This window comes from Chiloscyllium plagiosum, unplaced genomic scaffold (genome assembly GCF_037043375.1).
Source record: "Chiloscyllium plagiosum isolate Xiang-an unplaced genomic scaffold, Cpla_swu_hap1 HiC_scaffold_35, whole genome shotgun sequence".
Taxonomy (NCBI): Eukaryota; Metazoa; Chordata; class Chondrichthyes; order Orectolobiformes; family Hemiscylliidae; genus Chiloscyllium; species Chiloscyllium plagiosum.
Window position 1 is genome coordinate 11,249,632 of NW_028270173.1, and position 23,874 is coordinate 11,273,505.

At 42.0% G+C, this 23,874-nt stretch overlaps 1 protein-coding gene across 3 annotated transcripts; it reads right to left on the minus strand.

Annotated features, from left to right (window-relative positions):
- Window positions 1-464: 464 nt before the first annotated feature.
- Window positions 465-23,560, minus strand: LOC122541458 (E3 ubiquitin-protein ligase TRIM39-like). Of its 3 annotated transcripts, none has more exons than XM_043678238.2 (5): window positions 18,257-19,444; window positions 18,098-18,163; window positions 15,184-15,206; window positions 13,337-13,452; window positions 465-10,172 (listed from the first exon to the last, which is right to left on the minus strand). In XM_043678238.2, the coding sequence occupies exons 2-5, from the start codon at window positions 18,131-18,133 to the stop codon at window positions 9,604-9,606; spliced, it is 744 nt and encodes a 247-aa protein (XP_043534173.1). In that variant the 5' UTR covers window positions 18,134-18,163; window positions 18,257-19,444; the 3' UTR covers window positions 465-9,603. The 3 variants fall into 3 exon arrangements, with proteins under 3 accessions (XP_043534173.1, XP_087835363.1, XP_087835364.1); XM_087979238.1 differs by lacking the exons at window positions 465-10,172; window positions 18,098-18,163; window positions 18,257-19,444 and adding exons at window positions 10,180-11,470; window positions 23,252-23,350; window positions 23,513-23,560; XM_087979237.1 differs by lacking the exon at window positions 18,098-18,163 and having other exon boundaries at window positions 18,257-19,448.
- Between the last annotated feature and the right edge of the window lie 314 nt (window positions 23,561-23,874).

Consider the following 23,874-nt stretch of genomic DNA (forward strand, 5'->3'; position numbering starts at 1 on the left):
TTTGCTCATATCCCTCCAAACCTTTCATATTTGTGAACTTATCCAAATGTCTTTTAAATGTTGTAACTGTACCTGTATCCCCCACTTTCTCTGGCAGTTCATTCCACACACAAACTACAGTCAGTGCGAAAAAGTTGTCCCTCGTGCCCTTTTTAATCTTTCTACTCTCCTCTTAAAATATACCCTCTAGTTTTCAACTTCCCCACCTTAGGGTAGAGACCCTTGATATTCACTTTATCTATGCTCCTCATGATTTTATAAACTTCAATAAGGTCACCCCTCGACCTCCTATGCCCCAGTGAAAAAAGACCCAGTCTTTCCAATCTATTTTTATATCTCAAACCCTCCATTCCCAGCAACATCCTGGTAGCCCTGCATTGATAACCCACTGTTTTAAAAAAATTCTCAAGGTCAGGTTCGTAGGAGAGTAGTCTGACACAGAACAAACGACCAAGAGGCGAGTCTGCTAGAATATGAGCATTTTATTCCCCGCAGCGTCGCCACAACCAGGTCTCATACTTACAACGGGTCTGGCTTATACTCACTCTACATGTTACCGGAACTGGGAGCCGTCAGTTCTCGTAGAGCGGTTGCCAATAACCCACGCTCGGCGGTTAAACGTAACCCCGGAGCAGACTCCCGGGTCTGGCTTATACTCACTCTACATGTTACCGGAACTGGGAGCCGTCAGTTCTCGTAGAGCGGTTGCCAACAACCCACGCTCGGCGGTTAAACGTAACCCCGGAGCAGACTCACCGAACTGGAGACTTTTCCAGCTGATATACTCTTTTCCAGATATAAACATTCATGTGAACAGCAGAGCAAGGCTAAAAAACACATTCCATTCTGGTTACATACAGATAAGAAGATTCACACGGGGAGGTGTGTAATAAGATTCACACGGGACTAAGCAACACCTCCATTCCGGTTAGATTCACACATGTATTGGGACATAATTTTTAACCGTTTCACCACATTCCACTGCTTGGCCCAATACATGTGTTACATTCACACATGTATTGGGACATAATTTTACACCACATTCCACTGCTTGGCCCAATACATGTGTTACATTATGCTTAATTCAGTTCAATTCGTTTCAGTTAATTTCAGTTCAGTCAATTCAGTGTAGTTCAATTCAGCTCAGTTCAGGTCTGTTCAGTTCAATTCAATTGTGTTCAATTCAGTTCCGTCCATTTCAATTCAATTTAGCTCAGTTCCATTTTGTTCCGTTCAATTTGATTCACTTCAGTTCCACTTAGTTCAGTTCAGTTCAATCCCATTCAATTCTGTTAACTCCGCTTCAGCTTTTTGGACATGCCCACATCCTCCGCTGTACCCCAGGCAAGGGGTTCTTCGGCAGGACTGGGATCCTCTCAAGGGTGGACAGCAGCGACCCTGGGGTTCCTCCGGTCGCCCCCCACCATTTCTCAAACAAACTGCCACGTACATGCCCACATCCATGCCATCCCGGGACGGTCGGGACCTCCACAGTTTGTTCTTCTGGTTTCTTAGTCTTTTTCCAAAACATTGTTCTGTATCAAAATCTCTCCTCAATTGCGATTGACCCTGCTCGCAGCGCCAAATGTTTTAAAAAATTCTCAAGGTCAAGGACCAGGCTCGCAGGAGAGTAGTCTGACACAGAACAAACGACCAAGAGGCGAGTCTGCTAGAATATGAGCATTTTATTCCCCGCAGCGTCGCCACAACCAGGTCTCATACTTACAACGGGTCTGGCTTATACTCACTCTACATGTTACCGGAACTGGGAGCCGTCAGTTCTCGTAGAGCGGTTGCCAACAACCCACGCTCGGCGGTTAAACGTAACCCCGGAGCAGACTCACCGAACTGGAGACTTTTCCAGCTGATATACTCTTTTCCAGATATAAACATTCATGTGAACAGCAGAGCAAGGCTAAAAAACACATTCCATTCTGGTTACATACAGATAAGAAGATTCACACGGGGAGGTGTGTAATAAGATTCACACGGGACTAAGCAACACCTCCATTCCGGTTAGATTCACACATGTATTGGGACATAATTTTTAACCGTTTCACCACACCCACTCAGGGTTTAAGTAGTTGATTTATTTTCCAAAGGAGCTGGGTCAGAAATAGGTATAAAGCCCCACCCATAACGACATTGCTACTGACACTGGAATTGTCACTTGTTCAGTCCCGAGTCAATTGACAGAATACCTCATTGTTAGAAATTACAAACGAGACCAAGAGCTTGGCTGGTCGTGAAAAAGGTCCTTCCTGTCAGATCCTCCCTACTAGCTCACAGTGTCACCCTCCATATGCTATCTTGCGATATCCAATTTGAAATGTTTTGTCCTTGTGATGTTGACCATATATGGGATGTATTTTTTTTCAACGGTGTCTATTCTAATCATACGCAGCACAACATGTTGGACAAGGACTAGTTGAATTTTCTTCCAAATGTTGTAAATTCAGGTCGGATAAGACATGGAGAGGTGTGTTTATGGTCCTGAGCACGTGGGAATGATCTGTCGTAAGCAAGATGTCACAAAATACCTACTGTTGTCAATGTCAGTTTTTGGTGAGTTAATACAGGATTAGTACTGAAGTGGAAGTTATACTCTCTGCTTTGTTTCATTGATTCCAAAGTACTGAGCTGAGTACATTGAAGGCAGTGAATCTGTTGCACGGTCAATGGGGTATGGGATTTTGAAACCAAGACTTTCAACCCCTGTTTGGGTACTTAGTTAACCGAGTGGTCTTTCAGACTCTAGCAAGTAAACCTGGTCAAAGCTCACCAAATCTGGTTCATCCATCTCTCCTGTTCTCTCTCAGACTTGCACAGGCTCCTTTTATCTCCGAGGCAAATCCCAGAAATACATTTTATATTTTCTTATCTACTCGTCAATTTTGGCCTTTTTCCATGATTGGGGTTCTTCTCTGTACTTAGAGTTGAAAAATCTGTGACTGAATTCTAACTCCTGACTCATGTCAAATCCCAAACTGGGGGATATCATCCTCCCAACCTTGGATCTGTTGAACATCGCACAGAACAGCAATGTAAAATTTCCCCAGTGTGTGACAGGAGCATAGAAGTATCCAGAGCTGAAAATGTGTTGCTGGAAAAGCACAGGAGGTCAGGCAGCATCCAGGGAACAGGGGAATCGACGTTTCGGGCATAAGCCCTTCTTCAGGAATGAGGAAAGTTTGTCCAGCAGGCTAAGATAAAAGGTAGGGAGGAGGGACTTGGGGGCAGAGGAGATGACCTGGGGGGTGCAGTGAGAGAGGGACTCACTGAAATCTTTGGAGAGGGAGGAAGAGAGCTTCTTCAAGGAAGGCATCCTTGTAAAAGGATTCGCAGTAGGTTGAGATCTTTGAGGAGAAAGTGAGGTAGAAGTATCCAGGCTGGTAGACTCATAGTCGTTGGAATCATACAGCATGGAAACAGACCCTTTTAGTCAAACCAGTCCATGCCAAACATAATCCCAAACTAAACTAGTCCAACCTGTCTGTTCCTGGCCCAGATCCCTCCAAATCTTTCCTGTACATTTACATATCCCAACGCCTTTTAAATGTTGTAATTGTACTCATATCCACACTTTCTCAGGAAGTTCATTCCACACGTGGACCACCCTCTGTGTTAAAAAAATTGCACTTCATGTCTTTTTAAAATCTCCTGTTCCTCACCTTAAAAATGCATCCCTAATCTTACAATTCCCTATCTGAGGGAAAAGGCAACTACCATTAACCCTATTTATACCTCTCGTGATTTTATAAACTTCTATAAGGTCACCTTTTCGACCTCCAACATTCCAGTGAAAAAAGTCCCAGTCTATCCAGCCACTCTTTCTTACTCAAAACTTCCTTACGCGGCAACATCCTGGTAAAGCTCTTCTGAACCTTCTCCAGCTTAATAATATCCTTCCCATAACTGGCAACCAGAACTGCACACAGTATTCCAGAGGAGGCCCCGCCAATGTCCTGTACAGCCTCAACATGACTTCCCAACTCCTACACGATGAAGGCAAGAGTACTAAATGCCTTTTTAACCACCCTGTCTAAATGCTTATTTCACCTATTTTTCCCTGATCCAACTCTCTCTCAGTTGTGAAGAAAGGCCCCTCCTAAATTGTCTGCTAAGCCGAGTGTTGCAGCATTTTCTGTTTGTGATTTTGCCTCCAATCCCAGGTCTCCAGCAGCAGGGGTTGAGACTGCACGCTCAGACTGGATTGACCTTCGTACTGCTCGTCATCACCATTCTCTGGCTGAAACTGGCACTACAACTAACTCTGGGCTAAATTTTCACTTTTGTCACCAGGCATAAAACAGGCGTTAGCGGATCCGCAGTACTTTTCACACCCAGCACTTTCAAAGTGAGCATGGGCGGAATCTTCCCAGGCCCTGAATGATGCGGACTATGGCAAGAAATTTGGGAAAATCTGTAGAGGCACTTGTCAACAGCAAGACAAAAACATCACAATTTCCAACCAAATGTTCATTGCTGAACCTAGATTCGCATTGGTGAGCAGCAGGAGACCTATTGGCATGGGTTATAACTCATTAACAACCTCATTATAACGTAATCTCACCTTATCAATATGCAACTTCCTATACTACATAGACTAGACACTGAGAATTTCTGACATTTAAGTCTCAGCTTGCATTTGCTCATCCAGACCTCTGTCTTTGATAAATGGCACTAATATCTCAAGGCACCATCCATGGACAGTGACTATGGACATGTATCCCACAGTTGTTGGCTATGATACAAACCACCAGCAGCATCGTGGCACATTTCTGTTCTAATTACAGTACTCATTTGCAATTCAATACTGCACTTTGGAGGGCACCAGGACCTATTATTGGAATACTGCAGAAAGGACACTTTACACCCAGTTCATGGATTGGACCAGTGATGCTCATAGTATCTATTTTGTCTTGCTGTTTACAGCAGACACAAAGCTAGGCAGCTTTTCATACTTCCCAGCAGCCATTGTTGCTGTACCATTCTCATTAATCTCAGATCTATAGCATGTTCAGCAGCCTACATGGTAAACATATACTACATATGCATCACCCAAATGGCCATATCTCAAAGTTGAAGGGGAGTAGTCTTCAGACAAGTCAAGGTGAAGGGATGTTGCTCACAGCATGGGCTTGGGAACAGTCAGTTACTGCTTGGTGAGTTTACAGTCAGGATATCTGTCTCACTACATTTGAGAGAGTCAGTACATTACACTACAGTTAGCCGTGCAGCTCCAATGCAACTAGCCATGTGATTCATAAACAGTCAGCTGGAAAAGCTGCAAGGGGAATGGTCATGGGTTTGATCATGACCACTTAACACTGGTAATTGGAGGCAGCAACCTGGCATGCAAAGGATAGAAAGGAGCTGAAGGGAGAAAAATAAGGGACAGAGTCGTGCATGGGATGGTATGGGAAGAGAATCATTGTCAGTGGTCACCAACACCATGGCCTTGATGGGGAAAGTGTACATCATGATGAAGTGCAGCAATCATGACAAAGAGAAAGAATCGCAAAAAAGAACAAAAATCAGAACAAAGAGCACAGCTAATCTGCAGCGATGGAGGCTCGGGGAGTAAGAATGAGAGTTGGAATCATAATTCTAGGTGGGAATATGTGATCCATAGTGATAGACTGCTCAGGGAAGTGCCAGGAAGACAGAGACCTGGAGGTTCATGGGGTCGCAGTTGTGCTTTGTTGATGTTTGGACTGTGGCTGGGATTCATAGTGAGAAGCACAATCTGTGTTACCTTCCATGAACTTTCGATTCCTAAATGTGACCTGTGAAGGGGAAATGGCTGCAACCACATCCAGAGTGAACAGAGCATACAACTGTGTGGGCTCTAACTGCTGGTCACAAGCAATCTCAACGATGTCATTGGTCAGTGCAGATTGCAGATCGATGGTCACCTCCATGAAGCAGAAGTAATCACACATGGTGTATAAATAGTATCGTGAGGGCACAAAGCAAAAAGCTGATGCACAGGCTGCACAGGGGCATGGAGCTGATTGAACTATACATGTAATGCAACATGCTCCTCCATACAATGATGCCTTTTGTGAGTGATATGCAGCTTGGAGGAGATCAGTGCAGTACTCAAGTAGCACTTACTTCTCCATTGGTCTGTTTGCAATGTGACTGATACTGCATGCATTAGTAAAAGGCCCAATGTCAAAGTATCATGCTGAGGGAATTCCACAGCCTTCCTTGTCTGAATGCTCCATGTCCATAAGGAGCAGTTTGCAAAGCTGTCACTTCAGAGTGATACAAATGCTGACTGCTCACATTTGTAAGGATCTGTTCTGCGCCCCATCAAAGTTTATTGTAAGTATGACTAATGGATCCAGCCGCAGTTGAGTCATTGGTGCAGTTACTGTGACTCAATAAGACACAGAGAAATGTAAAAGATAAGTGAGCAAGACCAGGAGGAGTGGCAAACTCCAGTGGACTCTGACCACAGGGCTGTGAGACAGAGCTTGATAAATTTCTACATATAAAGACTATGAAGGGATACACGATCAGTACAGGAAAATGCTATTGATTAACCATGATCTAGTAGAATGATGAGTAGTCACAAGGAGCAATTGATATATTACTGGGCCTATTTTCTGTGTTTCTATGAACATTTTCACTCCTTTTCTCTGAGCAAATTCTCTTTCAAATGTGAGTTCAGTGTTCCTGCACTTGACAGACCTTTGTAGGGCTCGCCATCACTGTCTTTCTCACTCCAAAATTAATTCTACAATGAACCACAAGAGAAAGAACACTCTGGGCTGAATTTTTAATTTTATTACCAGGTGCAATACAGGCAATAGCAGATAAACTGCCCATTTTATACCCTGTACGTGATCAAATTATTTAAGTTACTGAGCGGTCTTAACAGAGTTGATGTGGAAAAGATATATCTCATATGGGGAAACCGAGAAATGGGATCAGTGTTAAAAATCAGAAGTCAACCATTGAAGTCAAATTTCAGATGTCTTTTTTTGTGCTCAGAGGCTCATGAAATTTTGAAACAACCACTTTGAAATGGTGTTGGAAGCAATCACTGAACTTTTTTGAGGCAAAGGGAGCTAGGTGATTGTTAAGAAAAGGAGTGAAAAATTAGAGGTAGGAGGAAATTGTCCTTGTATATGAAGGATTTTGTTAAATTTAAGAGGGTGCAGAATACATTTACAAGTACATTTCCAGAACTGAAGAGTTTGAGATATAGTTTGTGGCTGAATAGGCTGGAACCTTTTCCCTGGAGCATTGGAGATTGAGGGGTGACCTTATAGAGGTTTATAAAATCATCAGGGGCACGGATAGGGTGAATAGCCAAGGTCTTTTGCCCAGGATACAGACATCCAAAGCTAAAGGACATAGATTTAAGATGAAAGGGAAGATTTAAAAAGGACCTGAGGGTTAACGTTTTCATGCAGAGGCTGTTGCATGTCTGGAATGAGCTGCCAGAGGAAGTGGTGGAGGCCAGTACAATTACAACATTTAAAAGGAATCTAACAAGTACATTAATAGGAAGGGTTTAGGACTAAATGCTGGCAAAAGGGACTAGTTCAGATTGGGATGTCTGGCCGTTGTGGACGGATTGGACCCAAAGGGTCTGATTCCATGCTGTATGAGTCTATAACCCTATGAAATTTGATAATCAGTCAGATCAGTTATGATTGTATTGAGTGGTAGAACTGGCTCCAGGGATGAAAAGCAAGGTGGGACTAGCAAATCGTTTTAGTTAAATCATATCCATCATTAGAATCAGAATCATCCTCTTTCTTTCTTGCCTCTAGAATTTCCTCTGACCAAATCATTTTGTCTAATTTATCTGTCTCTTTGGAGTTAATCTTTTCTAAAATCCATCTTCATTTCCATTGTTATTTTCTATCTCATTCTCCTCCCTTTCCATTTCCTTTTCTTCTTCTTCCTTTTCCAATTCTCTTTCTTCTTCCAGTTCATATATTTTTATTTTTCTTTCTCTCTTTTTCCCTCCAAATCAATTTTTTAATAAAAGATTCTCTTTCCCCCCTCTCAAAATTAAGATTTTTCATTTTTAACTGTACCTTAGCTAATCCCAGCTGTGACGTCAGAACTTGTGTTTTCCATCTTCTCATTCTAAATTTTGGATAATCATCTTCGACATCTCCTTATGGGATCCTGTTTTTACTTCTACCTTCAATTGATCTGCTACCTCTCACTTGAACTTTATTCAACAAGTTTAAATAACTCACTACTAAGTCTTCCACTCTGTGAAAACTCTCAGCAGCATTCAAAGTCATTTTAAAAATCCAAACCATGCTATGAACCCCTTCGCAACACTCCTGTGTTGTCTTTGAAACTTTCAAGTACTAGTTTATTTTAAAGAGACACAGGTCCCTCTTAAATTCAATGAATTCAAATCCTGGTCAAGAGCTTTGACTTGCTATGATTCCAGCCAATGGCAATACTGGACAGGTCAGAAATTATAACGAAAGCTAGTCTGTTGGACCTTTTTTTTTAAATTTAGTTAACATGGTAATCATTCACTGAAACATAATCACATGAGGCAGCAGTTTCTTTAACAACAGAATAGATGTTTATTATACAAAAGATGAAAGCAGAAGAAAAACCCCAAACTATCTAGAAATAGAACAGTTATGAAAATCTTAACATACTCAGTAAAACAAAGTTTCAACTGGTTACCCAATATCACCACTTTACAGCAATTCTAATCCATCTAAATTCACCACATCTCTATCTCAAATCTTTGAGTTGACTTAACAGATTCTCCTCAGTTTCTGTCCCATAAACCTTGGAAAGTCTTCTTAGATCAATATTCACAAAACTGAGAGTTTAGCCTTAGTCAACTTCAAATGACTTTCAGATTTAAAACCGAACAATTCTGGTCTGGAAGTTGCACAACTTAAACTCTTCTACTGAGGTAACCTATTCTCTTAGCCACTCCAAAAAAACAGTCCTTTTTAGGAGAGAATCTACATTGCTTTTGACTACAGTCAGGTGTCCTTTGAACTGCCCTAAAATTTTCAATCTCGAAACATGCCTATACTAAAATCAATCCTTGATTATCTTGAAGTGAAATGCACTAATGACCTTCAATATTTACTCTACCTCGCATAAACCACGACAGCATAAACAATTTCTCACAACAATAACAGGATTAGGTCACTGCTCTGAAAGGACAGTCTGACCTTGTCATTTCTTTTATAAAAAACTTTACCAAAGTAACATATATCTAAAATAAATAATTTCTCTCTCTCTTGCTCTCTCTCTCTCTCTCTCTAGCTCTCAACAAAAGAGTGAAAATTGGGAGCAAAGATGAAATCCCAGTTCCAGACATGGGAAGCAGGTGAAGAGATGGAGGATGGGACTGGGTGGGATTGACTGAAGCTGGCAGTAAATGAAGAAAAGAGAGGCACAAAATGGTAGGTTTAAAATTATTGTTTTAATCCTCTGACATTTATATTTGTATTGGTTTAATTTACAGTCAGATTGGGATTTTATAACTTATAATTTGGTTATTTAATGACAACTTGTTGTCAATGATGGCATTTAACACCCATACTCTGACTCTAATCCTGATCCTGGAGTCAGATCATTGTGAAATTAGGGATGATGCATCCAGCCTGAGGCCCGCCCCTTCTCCAGATCTGAATTGGAGCAGATTCTCAGAAAATGGTGAACATCCCAAGTCCAGAAGAAAGGATAAAGTTTCTCAGTGAATTTATTCCTAGTGAAGGTGTGGAGATGGGACTTGGTGTCTGTGTTGTAAAATGAAACTGTCCCAGATTTATAGTTGAGACAAACTCTCACCTTCCTGGGGATCTGACCATCAGGGAGAGGAAGTCGAGAGGAGCAGTTTACATGAAACTGATTCCTATCCCATCCAATGGTCCAAAATCCAGTCTCTGGCATCAGACTCAGTCTGAACCAGTCCCTTCTCTCCACAGACTGTGTGGCTACACCCAGATTCCAGCACCGATTCTCTGCCACCTCCACATCCCAGTAATGTCTCCCTGACTTGAATCCCTCTGATCCCAGCACACCAGGACAGTTTTTAAACCTTTTTGCAGTGGCAGGGAGACATTTCCCTGTTAGAGTCCATCGTAAACTCTTCAAATCCTGAGTCACCTCAAGCCAGGGACTTGCTGTTTCCATATCTAAGGTCACAGAGACTATGGGAAGAAAACAGAGAATTAGAGACAGTCCCTGGGAACTGTGGAGTGATTCTCAGTAATTTCCCCATTTTAAATTTGATTTCCTGTTTATTAATATCAAGAATAGCTGTACTGATAGGGTGGAAATGAGGATTGGATGATAGCATAAAATACAGGGACAACCAAAGAAAGACTTCAGTTTCTAAAGAAAAGTTACACCCGGGTCAGTAAAATTAAATATTAACTTCATTTATTTTTACTGATGTTGTCTGACTTCTTGAGCAATTGTCAGCATTATACTAAAAATACTGATGTCCTGCATCTGCAAAATGTTGCGATTGCACACAAGACAACCACCCACCTTAGAGAAAGTGGGAACTGCAGATGCTGGAGATCAGAGTTGAGAGTGTGGTGTTGTAAAAGCAGGTCAGGCAGTATCTGAGGAGATGAAGGGCTTATGCCTGAAACGTCTATTCTCCTGCTCTTCGGATGCTGCCTGACATGCTGTGCTTTTCCAGCACCGCATTCTCGACTCAAACCACCCACCTTGGTACTGTGTAAATCTAAGGGGATAGACATAACTGGAGCCTCAATATCTCTGTAAAAATCTAGTTTAAAATATCACAAAAGCAGCTTGCAGTGCCTGGGTCTCAAACATCTCCCATGTTACTTACCAGATTATTGATTGCGGAAACTCCCCTGTAAGGCCAAGTGTATACATGTGCATGAATTTGTAAATGTGAGGATTTATGGAGGGGCATGTTTACTGTCTTATTTGTGTGTATGGGTTCTTGTGAATGGATATTTATCTGTGTATAAGGATGGACGTGTGTATGACTTCCTAAAAGTAGAAAGCTTAAGCTGTTTGGATGGAGTACATCTGACATTATAGAAGGAACTGATGGTGCAAGTTGTGCAAGGAGTTACCATATTCTTCAAGCCCTTCTTTGATCTGAGAGTAGTACCAAAGGAAAGGAGGATTGCAAATGCATGATGCAAAATGTACATATCGTGAAAAACTTTGTAGCTCGGGTTGTGGGTGAGGTCGTAGATTTGTTCACAGAGCTATGTATTTTTTTGCAGACATTTTTTCATCTCACTAGGTGACATCATCAGTGCGCCTCCAGTGAAACGCTGGTGGTCTGTCTCTGTTTTCTGGTACTTCTGGTTCTGTATCTGAGTGGTTTATATATGAGGTCCAGTTCAATATGTTTACTGATTGAGCTCCACTTGGAGTGTGAGGCTTCAAGGAATTCTCTTGGGTGTCTCAGTTTTGCCTGTCACGTTGTCCCAGTTGAATTTGTGTCTTTCATTGTCTGTGTGGGTGGAAATGAGAGTGTATTGGTCATGTCTGGCAGTGCTGAGTTGATGTTCAAGACTCATGTAGTCAGTTTTCCTCCTGTTTGTCCTATGTAGTGCTTTTCACAGTCCTTGCAGATTATCTTGTAGATTAAGTTCATCCTGTTGGATGTGGGTTTCAGGTCTTTAACTTTTGTGAGGAGCTGGTAAAAATGTTTACTGGTTTGTGGGCCATGATGATTCCTAGGGGTCTGAATGGTCAGGTAGTTGTTTCTGATATGCCCCTGATGTACAATATAGTCACCATTGAGTCTGGTTGTGTAGTGTTTTCTTCTTTAGATTTATTGCATTAGAACCAGAGAATAGTGCTCTTGGAATACGGTTTCTGTTTAAATCCCTTGAATAATAAATCCCTCATTTTCACTCTGTTGCACTCCCTATATACCAAATAACTTCCTTCAGGGAAGGAAGTCAAAAGTATGCACAGTATTCCAGGTGCAGACTCCCGAACGCTGTGTACATTAGCAGAAAGATGACTTTACTTCTGTTCTGAAATCCTCACGCAATAAAGGCAAATATACCCTTTACCTTCCTAATTGTTTGCTACACCAACATGTTGTCTTTTAGTGACTCATGTATTACAACACCCAGATCCCTTTCAGCATCTTAATCTCTCCTTATTTAATAAACACTCTGCCTTTCTGTTTTTCCTACCACAATGGATAACATCATGTTTTCCTTTCTGCCAATTTCTTGGGTGTTTGCTTGACCTGTCTCGAACCCATTATAGCCTCTCTTCACTCTTCTCACAACTTACATTCCTAATTAGTTGGTGCCATCTGTGAGCTTGGAAATAGTACAGTTGGTTGCCATGTTAAATCATCAAAAGAGATTTTGAACAGCTGGAACCCAAGAAATGAATCATGTGGTGCCCCACTAATCACAGCCTGTCAAACTGAGATTGTCCTATTTATTTCTACTCTCCATTTTCTGAAAATTTGCCAATTCTCAATCCTTGCCAGTCTATAATTCTCAGTAGCTTGGCCCCTTGAGAATCATATCCTAACTCCTGGGATTTACGGCATCCTAATCAAAGAACCTACATTCCTTTTGTTGAAAGACTAACAACACAACCACAATTAATAAAATTATACGGCAATGTTATCACCCAGTACTGGTCATACAGAAGAAAAATAAATATCGTCAGGTTGACTCGAAAATGTTAATAATTGCTTAACTTGCAAGTACCTCCAAACAAACAAATAGATTTGATGTTATATTACATTATTCAAAGTGCTGCAGTACGACCAGATGTCAATGCTGATACTTTCTCTGGGTGTATAAAAGATCTTTATCCAGGGTGAATGGAATATTTGCCTAATGTAACTGAGGAAACACACCTTGAACACTTTCAGGAAATGGACTATAATCCAGTTCTTGCTGCCCATATCCAAAGTGAGCACTGGCTGAATCCATCCCCCTCACCACTCTCCCCCAACAGGCAGACAAAGCCTCATTTCCAGGCTCCCTGTCCTGGCCTTGGTCATGGACATAAGAGTGGCACATAGGGTTGAGATGTACCAGGAGGATGGGGATTGGAGAGGAGGAAATGTTTCTAATTGCTGACATGTGTAAATTATCGATGAGTTTAGAAACAGGGATTCATGTGAGAAAATTCCAGTATTGACAATGGTCAGCCAGATGAAATGCTTCAGCAATGCGTTCTTAGAACATAAACATGAAGATATTTATTTCACTCCAGACCGTGCTAAATTTTATTCGTAGTAACTAAACAGAACTTGAAAACAGTCCCTTTGATATTTTATACATAATGTATCTAAAATGAGGTACAATGGGAAAAAGGTATCAAAATAAATGTTTACCATGCTTGAATGTATCCAGGTTTTCTCTCTCAACTGTGTGTGGTAAAGGACCAGTGAATTTTCCAGTGGTCATCATGTCACCTTCTAATGGCAGATCATTAATTTCATTGCCTGTCCTGCAAATATTAAACAGAACAATATTTAAATATCTGGAGTCAGCCATATGACCCCTCAAGTCAGCTCTGCCATTGAATAAGGTCACAGGAGATTCTTATATATTTGTTCATAGGATGTGGGTGTTGTTGGCTAAGCAGATCAATTCTACTTTCTCACCCACGCCATGTATTATTCAATTTCCCTTGAACACAAAAATCTTTCTATTTCAGCCTTAACTACAATCAGTGGCTCAGCAACCTTTAGGGAACCATATCCATAGATACACAATCCACTCAGTTTTAAATGACCGATTACTTGTCTTGAGATTATACTCATTGATCAAGCCTCTCTAGTCAAGGGAAGTAACATTTCCATGTCTATAATGCCAACTGTCTCTGAATATCATAAGCTTTATTGAGTTCACCTCATTCAATCTTTTAAGGACCAGAAAACTTCAGCCCAATTAACTCAATCTCTCATCAGGAATTAATTTATTGCATCATCAGTGCACTGTTCATGAGGCTAGTATATCCTTCCTCAGATCAGGAGTCTAAATCTGTGTACATTATCCCAAATGTGGTCTCACCAAACCCATGTACAATTATATTAAGAGTTGCATGCTCTCATATTCAAGACACTTTCAATAAATGTCATCAAACCATTTATCTTCCTAATTGCTTGCTACACGTGCCACCAATGTTCGATTCTTCTTGAACAAGAGGACCAACTCTCTGGTATAGCATTTAAAAACTCTCACTATTTCAAAAATATTCTGCTTTACTATGTTTTACGCTATTATGTTGTTTACATATGAAGTAGGAGCAAGAGTTTACTCTCTCTGCTGCCTTATTACCCACTCACTTCACCTGTTTATATGTTATTGCAGCCTTTTTGTATCCTCTTCACAACCTGTCAGACCCAGCTTTGTACTGCAATCAAACCTGGAGACACCAACCTCAATCTCATCACTCAAGTCATTGGTATAGATTGTAAATAGATGATCCCCCAGAACTGGGCCTCGCAGCACTTTAATAGTTAAGTGCTGTTCAACTCTACTCTTTGCATTATGTTCATTATCTAACCTTCTATTCATGATAACATATTAGTCATAATTTGAGTTATAACCTTCTAAGAATGGCCATTCAGCCCATTGTTGACTAGCCACCCATTCCAGTCCCACTTCCCAGCATCTGGTCTGAAGTTAGACAGGTTGCAACACTTCAGGTTATTATGCAGCTTTCCTGTTTAAAAAGTTGAGTGTTTCTGCCACAAACATCAAACTGGATAGTGAACTCCAAATAATACTCAAAAGAACTGCAGATGCTGTGAATTAGAAACAAAAACAAAGACAAAAGTTGCTGGAAAAGCTCAGCAGGTCTGGCAACATCTGTGAACAGAAATCAGAGTTAACGTTTCAGGTTCAGTGACCCTTCCTCAGAACTGAGTTTTGAGGAGTGGTCACTGGACCTGAAATGTTAACTCTGATTTCTCTGCACAGTTGCTGCCAGACCTGCTGAGCTTTTCCAATCAACTCCAGACACTCACTACATTGTGTTTGGAAATGACTCCCATCTAATCCTTCTACCAATCAGTATACATCCTTGGAAATTAACCTATCTGCTCAGCTGTAGTTGTTTGAGTTCCTCCTTCCTTGAATTACAGCTTTACATATATACCTATCAATTGGCTATTGGCTCATCCTGGGTTATTTTTCCAAATTGTACAGAGTTTCTGAAAAGAACATGTCATACCTCATCTTTTGACGTGTTTCCTCCTGAAATAAATAAAACACAAATTTGAGTGACAGAAATAACTGCTTATGTTGAGTAAACGGAAATTACACTGTCCATATTATTATAATATCTGGATAATTCTCAATCCTGACTTTGCACACTCTGAATAGAAAAAGAACCTTACAAAATGCTATAGAAGCATAGGAGGGTGTTTAAAAAGATTTAGAAGACTGACACTAAAACTGAATGTACATCTGTGATGAAAAACTGAAAAGTGAATCCTGAGAGTTGAACTGATTGCGGTCATTAAAACTAATAAAGGATTCATATGGAAATTATGGAGTACTTGTGGGGAATTCAGTCAGGACCTATAAGTGGAAAGAAATGATTAAAAACCCAAAAGAGAATCAGGACAATTTTCAAAGTGTGTTTAGAATATGTAACTCTTTACCACATTAATAGGTGAGGCAAATGGTAATGCTGCACTGAAGGGGTAACTTGATATATACATGACAGAAATGAACAGAAAGGTAAGATGTGATGAATTGAGGTGCAATTGTGTCTAAATATGGTAACACAGACCTTTTGGTTGAGTGCCCTTGTTGCAGTGAGGAAAAGCTTTTCAGAATATTTCACTAAATACAAAATATATAATATATGTGTAAAATACATTGTTAAAGATAAGCAGTGGAAAATGCACTCAAAACATTTTAAAAAACCACTAAAACCAGTTCTCTTTTTTCTCAGCATTTTTTTAAGAATAGCGATTTTAGTAAGGTAGTACTCATCAGCTGCAGGCCCACTGGTAGCTAGTCAGGCTTATCTTATGACTGACAGGTACAAGTGAAGATGTAGTCACTGCTGAGGACATTTGGATCTATCTTCCTCCGCTATCAATACTTTTAGACTGGATTAGCAGCCTTGAAATTGGCAACTCCTTGAGACTGGATTAGCAGCCTGGAAATAAACCTAGAAAGTTAGAACGATGTGTAGATCAAATTATGTCAATAAAGCTTTGAAGAGATTTCACTAGCCTGTGCCATCCATTGAAGAAGTGTGCTACAATTTGCCAAGATGGTGCAAATAACTGCAAGTGAAGTTGAATGAAAGAAGTGTTGTTTTTTATTTGGAGGGTGATGGTCTAGGAGTGACAATATCAGGAGTAATCCTGAAGCCAAACTAATGCTCTGGGGATAAAAACAAAATACTATGAATGTTAAAAACCCAAAACAAACACAAAGAATGTTGTAGAAACTCAGCAGTTTGGCAGCATCAGTAGAGAGAGAATAACGCTCTTGGGACATGGGTTTAAATCCTTACACAGTAAACAAATCTGAGACTGAAAGCTAGTTTCAGTAATAGTGACCGTGACAACTTTTATCAATTAGGAGAAAGTGAGGACTGCAAATGCTGGGGCTCAGAGCTTAAAAATGTGTTGCTGGAAAAGCGCAGCAGGTCAGGCAGCATCAAAGGAGCAGCAGAAGAAGGGCTTATGCCCGAATGTCGATTCTCCTTCTCCTTTGATGCTGCCTGACCTGCTGCGCTTTTCCAGCAACACATTTGTAAACTTTTATCAATTGTTGTAAAAGTTTATCTGTTTCACTAGTGCCTTTAAAATCAGAAATTATCAACCTGTTAGACACTAATGACCATTAATAGCTGTTCACCCTCCTATCCAGATTGTTATTCACTTATTTGTCTGTCCAAATGTCCGTTTCACTCCCTTTAGGCTCTAACCCCATCATTTACCCATTTACCTCGTGCCCCCCACCCTATCTTCTACATATAAACTGACATTTTCCTCGCTATCATCAATTTTGAGGAAGGGTCACTCGATCCCAAAGCATTAACTCTGATTTCTCTGCACCTTTGCTGCCTGACCTGCTGAGCTTTTCCAGCAATTTCTGTTTTTGTTTCTGATTTACAGCATCTGCAGTTCTATTGGTTTTTAATCTACCAACCTTCTGTCTGGCCCACATGGGGAGATGTTCCACATGTCTGTGGTATACTGTTAACTGTCCCCTGCAATGACCATTCAGTTCCAGGGCAATCAGGGATGACCAACAAGTGCTCATCTTGTCACTGACGCCCACATCCCACGATAGAATAAGGGGAAAATACATTCTGCACACCATTTGGGAGATATAAATGATTGCACGTGACTTCTGGCATTTCCATTGCTTCATAAGATTATTACTGCAGAGAACATGAGATAGATCTTCCTGAAGAGGAAGTTATTGTGATGATCTCATAATGGTTAACGCAATCGCCGAACAAAATGACAATCTAATGTGACTGCCGGTGAATGGTACCTAAAGCTGAACAAGAAAACGTTGCAGTTGAAGCTGTCTGGAGCCAAGTATCTCGGCTACATATTGACAGTAAAGGGGCCTTAATTCTTACGGGTGAGAACTGTAGCAGACATCAGCAACTAACACCAAAAGAGAAAATGCTGGAAAATCTCAGCAGGTCTGGCAGCATCTGTAAGGAGAGAAAAGAGCTGACGTTTCGAGTCTAACTGACCCTTTGTCAGCAGCTAACAGATGTGACAGTGAACTGATGAACTAAAGAAGTCGTACTAGACTCGAATTGTTAACTGTTTCCCTCTCCAGAGATGCTACCAGACATTTGTTTGTTTTGAACCAGTGATAGGGAGTGGTACCTCCTGTAGAGTTTTAAGAATGAAATAGACAGGAACAGACAGAAGCGGGGTGACAGAAATCAACACATTTTTGCTGCTGAGTGATTATTTCCTTTGGTGACTATATGCCGTGGTCTTGTAGCTGCAAATTACAATGCGTTTTTAGAGAAACTACACTCATTGATATGTGACCTCTGCTGTAAGTTGCTTTTAATTAAATGTTACAATTGTGTTTTGCTGAAATAAACATTGAAATATCAACTTTTGAAATTCAACCCAGCGCGAATTTACCCTGTTTTGTGAAATCTCCTTTTGCTGCTGTTCCATTTCTAAGGTCCCTGGTTTCTTCACCCGATCCTTGGATTGGGAGAGAAAACGTCAGAAAATAAAAATATTAGACCATGGAAATGTGATGAAATGATCAGGAGGGTGTAATCTGTTTCATTTTACCTTGTAGATTCCAACAGCTTCTTTCACCCGAATGAAGCGGTCTTCCCTGTGATCCCGGGAATCTATATAATTCACACACAATTGTCAGTTTCACAAAACAGCTTCAGCTCTTCCTGATGTTCCTCACACTGATGGTTACTTTCCTTCTCTTGCGGATTCAGGTTTAATTTTCCAGCTTTCTCGGTCAGTTTCACCAAGACCCAGCTGCCTCTGAAGTTTCTGTCCGGAAACTCCTGTCGATGTTTCGGGCAGGAGTACTTGCTTTTCCTGCTTTTCTCAACTCCGCCTTGTAACCAGGAGCGGCAGAAGTCGTGTCCACACGGACAGTGAAACCGAATCGGCGAAGAAACCCAAAGAAATGGGACAAACTACCTCCTCGGTGAAACTCTGGAGCTGCTGTTTGAAACCAAGTTCTCAGTCAGCACTTCCTGATTCAAACCGCTTTCAGTTTCAATTCTCCTGCGCTGCTGAACGTAGGGCGGTCACTGCAATCCTAAGGAATTGTCACTTGTTGCTGTTCGGCAGCTCGTTCTGAGAGGCGGAGAGGGATGAGAAATAAACAAGGGCCGCAAGGAATCATTGAATCCACACTGGAGATGGACATTGCCAGTGGATGGGATTTGGTGGCACCTTCCTCGTGTGAGGAACAGCATCTCAGTTATTCTTCATGTAGTTCTGCATCAAAAGCAGAGGTGATTGGGAAAGAGTGTGAAACGCCGTGAGAGAGATGCAGTTGAGAGAGATGCAATGTCCAGCGCCTCTTATCCTTTTCAATCTCCCGTGAGTTTCCCCTTAATATTTATTCTAACCAGCTCCCCAAGAAAAGCCAAATGCTGCTGATGCTGGAAAACAGAAAATGCTCATGAAACTCAGCAAGCTGGGGAAACAGTGTGTTTGAGTCCGAAATGACTTCTGTCATAGCAGTGGTGTATGGATCCATACCGCCCATTCAAGTACATCTTCCTCATTCAAGTACATCTTTTCCTCGGAGTTCAGGGTGAATTGACATGGGGATCCACTGCATGTTGCTACATGGCGATGGCAGATTGGGTGAATGGACAGGGATAATGTGTGGGGTTTGTCAAACAACGTGTCTAACTAACATCAACTCAAGCCAATTAGAGGGATTTCGGCCAAGTGCTGGCAAATGGGACTAGATTAGATTAGGATAACGGGTTGGTATGGACCGAAATATCTGTTTCGGTGTGGTACATCTCTGAGTGGTGCTGGAGAAGCACAGCAGGTCAGGCAGCATTGAGGAGCAGAATGGGCTTTTCAGACATAAGCCCTTCATTAGGAATGAGGCTGATGAGCCGGGGGGAGGGGGGAGGGGCGGTCTGAGATATAACAGGGAGGGGAGTGGGGTTTGGGGGAAGGTATCTCCCCAAAGTTGGGAGGAACGGGATAGGTTGAAGAGGAGGGTGGAGCGGATTGGTGGGAAGAAAGATGGACAGATCAAGTGGGCGGTGTCGACTTGGGAGGGTTGGCTCGGGGATAAGGTGGGGGAAGGGGAAATGAGGAAGCTGGTGAAATCCACATTGATACTGTGTGGTTGAAGCGTCCTGAGGCGGAAGATGAGGCGTTCTTCCTCCACTCATCGGGTGGTCAGGGTTTGGCTTTTGCTTTTTCAGCACCACACTCTCCACTCTGATCTCCAACATCTGCAGTCCTCACTTTCTCTTCCCTGTACATCTCTATGACTCTAAGTAATAAACCAGCTAAAACAAGATAGCTATGCAATCTCGGCATTCTGTGGAAGAAAATCGCTTTTTTACACAAAATGTTGAATCAAAACTTGGAGATGTCGTGGACAGCGAAGAGGGTTACCTCAGATTACAACAGGATCTTGACCAGATGGGCCAATGGGCTGAGAAGTGGCAGATGGAGTTTAATTCAGATAAATGCGAGGTGCTGCACTTTGGGAAAGCAAATCTTAGACACTTAATGATAAGGTCCGAGGGAATGTTGCTGAACAAAGAGATCTTGGAGTGCAGGTTCATAGCTCCTTGAAAATGGAGTCGCAGGTAGATAGGATAGTGAAGAAGGCTTTGGTATGCTTTATTTTATTGGTCAGAGTATTGAGTACAGGAATTGGGAGGTTATGTTGTGGCTGTACAGGACATTGGTTAGGTCACTATTGGAGTATTGCCTGCAATTCTGGTTTCCTTCCTATCGGAAAGATGTTGTGAAACTTGAAAGGGTTCAGAAAAGATTTACAAGGATGTTGCCAGGGTTGGAGGATTTGAGCTACAGGGAGAGGCTGAACAGGCTGTGGCTGTTTTCCCTGGAGCATCGGAGGCTGAGGGGTGACCTTATAAGGTTTACAAAATTGAGGGGCATGGATAGGATAAATAGGCAAAGTCTTTCCCCTGTGGTCGGGGAGTCCAGAACTAGAGGCCATAGATTTAGGGTGAAAGGGGAAAGATATGAAAGAGACTTAAGGGGCAACTTTTTCACGCAGAGGGTGGTACGTGTATGGAATGAGCTGCCAGAGGAAGTGGTGGAGGCTGGTACAATTGCAACATTTAAGAGGCATTTGGATGGGTATGTGAATAGGAAGGGTTTGGAGGGATATGGGTCGGGTGCTGGCAAGTGGGACTAGATTGGGTTGGGATATCTGGTCGGCCTGGACGGGTTGATCAAAGGGTCTGTTTCCATGCTGTACATCTCTATGTCTCTAATTCTGCTGAAAATAATTTGTTATTAATTGTGTTATCATTCAAATAAGAAGGGCTTATGCCCGAAACGTCGATTCTCCTGTTCCCTGGATGCTGCCTGACCTGCTGCGCTTTTCCAGCAACACATTTTCAGCTCTGATCTCCAGCATCTGCAGACCTCACCTTCTCCTCAAACACATCTTCGTCCAATGAAAACAATCTCTTTATCGCTCCATGTGAAGTGACATCAAATCTAGAGGCGATTTCTATGTGGATTTTCACAGAAATACGTGCTTACATGTTTACATTTAATGTTTGCATGAATGTTTAACAAGGTTTACTTGAATGGCGATCAGATACATTCAAATGTGAAAATAAGACAAATTGAACGGTGTTGTTCAGTAAACAGCAGAAAACAAGATGTGATCCAAAGTTGAGAGCAGGGGTTTGAAATGTTTCGCGCTTGTCTCTCTAAATGGAGCCAAATAAACAAGTGCCAGTGATATTTGATCGTCCAGACACCGAGGTTCCTGGTAATCATTTCATGGCAATATCCTACTTCAGGAACTTCAGGAAATGACGTTTTTCCTTTAAAAATACTGCAGAAGAATGCTTCTCAGAGGTGAGCCAGCAGAGATATTGCACACGAATTGCAGCCATTTCCCCACAGGAACACGGCGAAACATCCCGGAATTTGGATTAATTTACTGGAGCAAGGAACAGCCCGAGGCGAGGGACTGGAGCAAGTTTCCCATCCAGCATCACAGTCAGAGACTGAGACGGACACAGGAGGAATCACTGAGCACAGAATTGTTCAGTGCACAGAGAGACACCATTCAACTTGTCAGTTCCATAAAGGTGGGGGTGGGGGCCGGAAGATGCTCACTTTTCCATCCTCTCTGTATCTATGTTCTGTTTCTATTCTGCAGTTTGTCTAATTCCCTTCCCAAAGCCACAGTTAAATCTGCCTTCACCACTCTCTCCGGCAATGCGTTCCCGATCCCAGCCACTCGCTGAAGTGGAAACATTTCTTCAATTCGCTCTTGAACCAGTTCACAACCGCCTTCGTTCAGCGTCCTCTGGTTTTTGACCCTTCTCCCAATCGGAACAGCTTCTCTCTATCTACTCCGTCAGAATCTCTTTTGATTTTTGAACACTTTAATCAAATATTCCCTCGACCATCTCCCCTGTAGGGAAAACCACTCCAGCTTCTCCAATCTCTCCATGGCACGGAGTCCCACACCATTCGGTCATTCTTAATACTCTCTGCATTCTCCCGAGGTTTTCCTATCCTCCTCAAAACGTGTTGCCCAGAATTGAACATAAATTTTGATGAAGGCTGGAACAGTTTTATAAAATTTCATCGAATCGCCTTGCTATGTTTCTACTGAACATGCCCAGGATTTATGTTTCCACGTTAACTCCACCTTCAACCTACCGCCTGCCTCCCAGTCACTGTACTCCCCCCTCAATCCTCTTTACTGTTACCTTGACAACGCCTGGAGAATGTACCCACTCTGTGCATTAAATTTCATTGACCACGTCTCCACCCATTCACTATCCCCTTATCCTCTTTAAATCCAGGATTACAGTCCTCAATCCTTCCTGTTTTTTTTGTCGCTTCGCAGTGGTTTGAAATTATTTGCTGCCTGTCGGTTAATGTAAACGCCGAGACGCAGGGGTCCTAACACTAATTGTTGCAGAACATCATCTCATTCTTTCTTCTAACAGCTCTCTGCTCCTGAAGTCAACCCACTTTCTCGTCATGCGTATTTCCCCATTTTCCGTTGTTAGCTTCGTTTAAAAATAACTCGAGCAAACCTTTTGTCAAAGGGTCAGTTAGACTCTTTTCTCTCCTTATAGATGCTGCCAGACCTGCTGAGATTTTCCAGCATTTTCTCTTTTGGTTTCAGATTCCAGCATCCACAGTAATTTGCTTTCAGCCGTAATAAGTACATTTTTTGATGTTTCCCGATACAGAGTGAGATCGAAGCCTTAACCAGCAAGGACAAGGGAAGAAAAACACCAATCACACCGAGGTTTGGAGTGCTCCAGCAAAACTAATGGGCATTCCAGCAGATGCATAAAACACACAGCAGGAGAGATGACTGGACAAGCGGAAGCAGGCAATGAAAGATAAGAAACGCAGTATCCTCCCCGAGCCCCACCCCCTCCCTTCCACTGCTCCCAGCCACCAACCGGATCCATTCCTCCCATTGACCAACCAGGTCGTACCCTCTACCTGTCTCCACCAATCCCCACTTTACCAGCCTGCCCCCGCCATCCCCATTATCTGCAGCTCCACTACACCCATCCCCAATCCTGAACAAGGGCTCACCCGAAACATCGACTTCTCCACCTCCTGATGCTGCCGAGCTTGCTGTGTTCTTCCAGCCTCTGGCCTGTCTACTTTCATTTCCATATCAGCAGAGATGGGCTGTGAGTAAGATTATCGTGAAATTTACATATAGAAATAACAAAGATGCGTCAAATATATAACGAACACTGACCTCATAAATTCTCATGAAAAGACAAGCCTACAAATTATTAATTTCTTGCCTTTTTCTTCACAATTACCGACGGGTCTGACAGATATTACCAGAATATTTTGCTTTGGTAGCAACTCGCCAGTGAGGCCAGTCAGTTAGGACCCGGTGGAAGGGCCAGGAAAAGAGGAAGTCAGATTTTCTACATCGTGATGACAGTAAAAAGAAATCAGCATTTCAATTTTAAAAATCAGCAATTTACAATATTTCTCAATGCTTTGAGCATAGTCAAGGAGATTTCACTGCAGTTGCTAATGGCACGCAATTCAGCTTGGGAAGTCACCATCTGGTCAATTGAGTTGTACCCCATACAGAGCACCAGCACAGGGTAGAAAGTGGCGTTCATTGTGGACGCTCCTCAACCTCAGCTCAGCTCTTCTTCTGAAAGTATTGGCTCTAAAACAACACAGCTGAA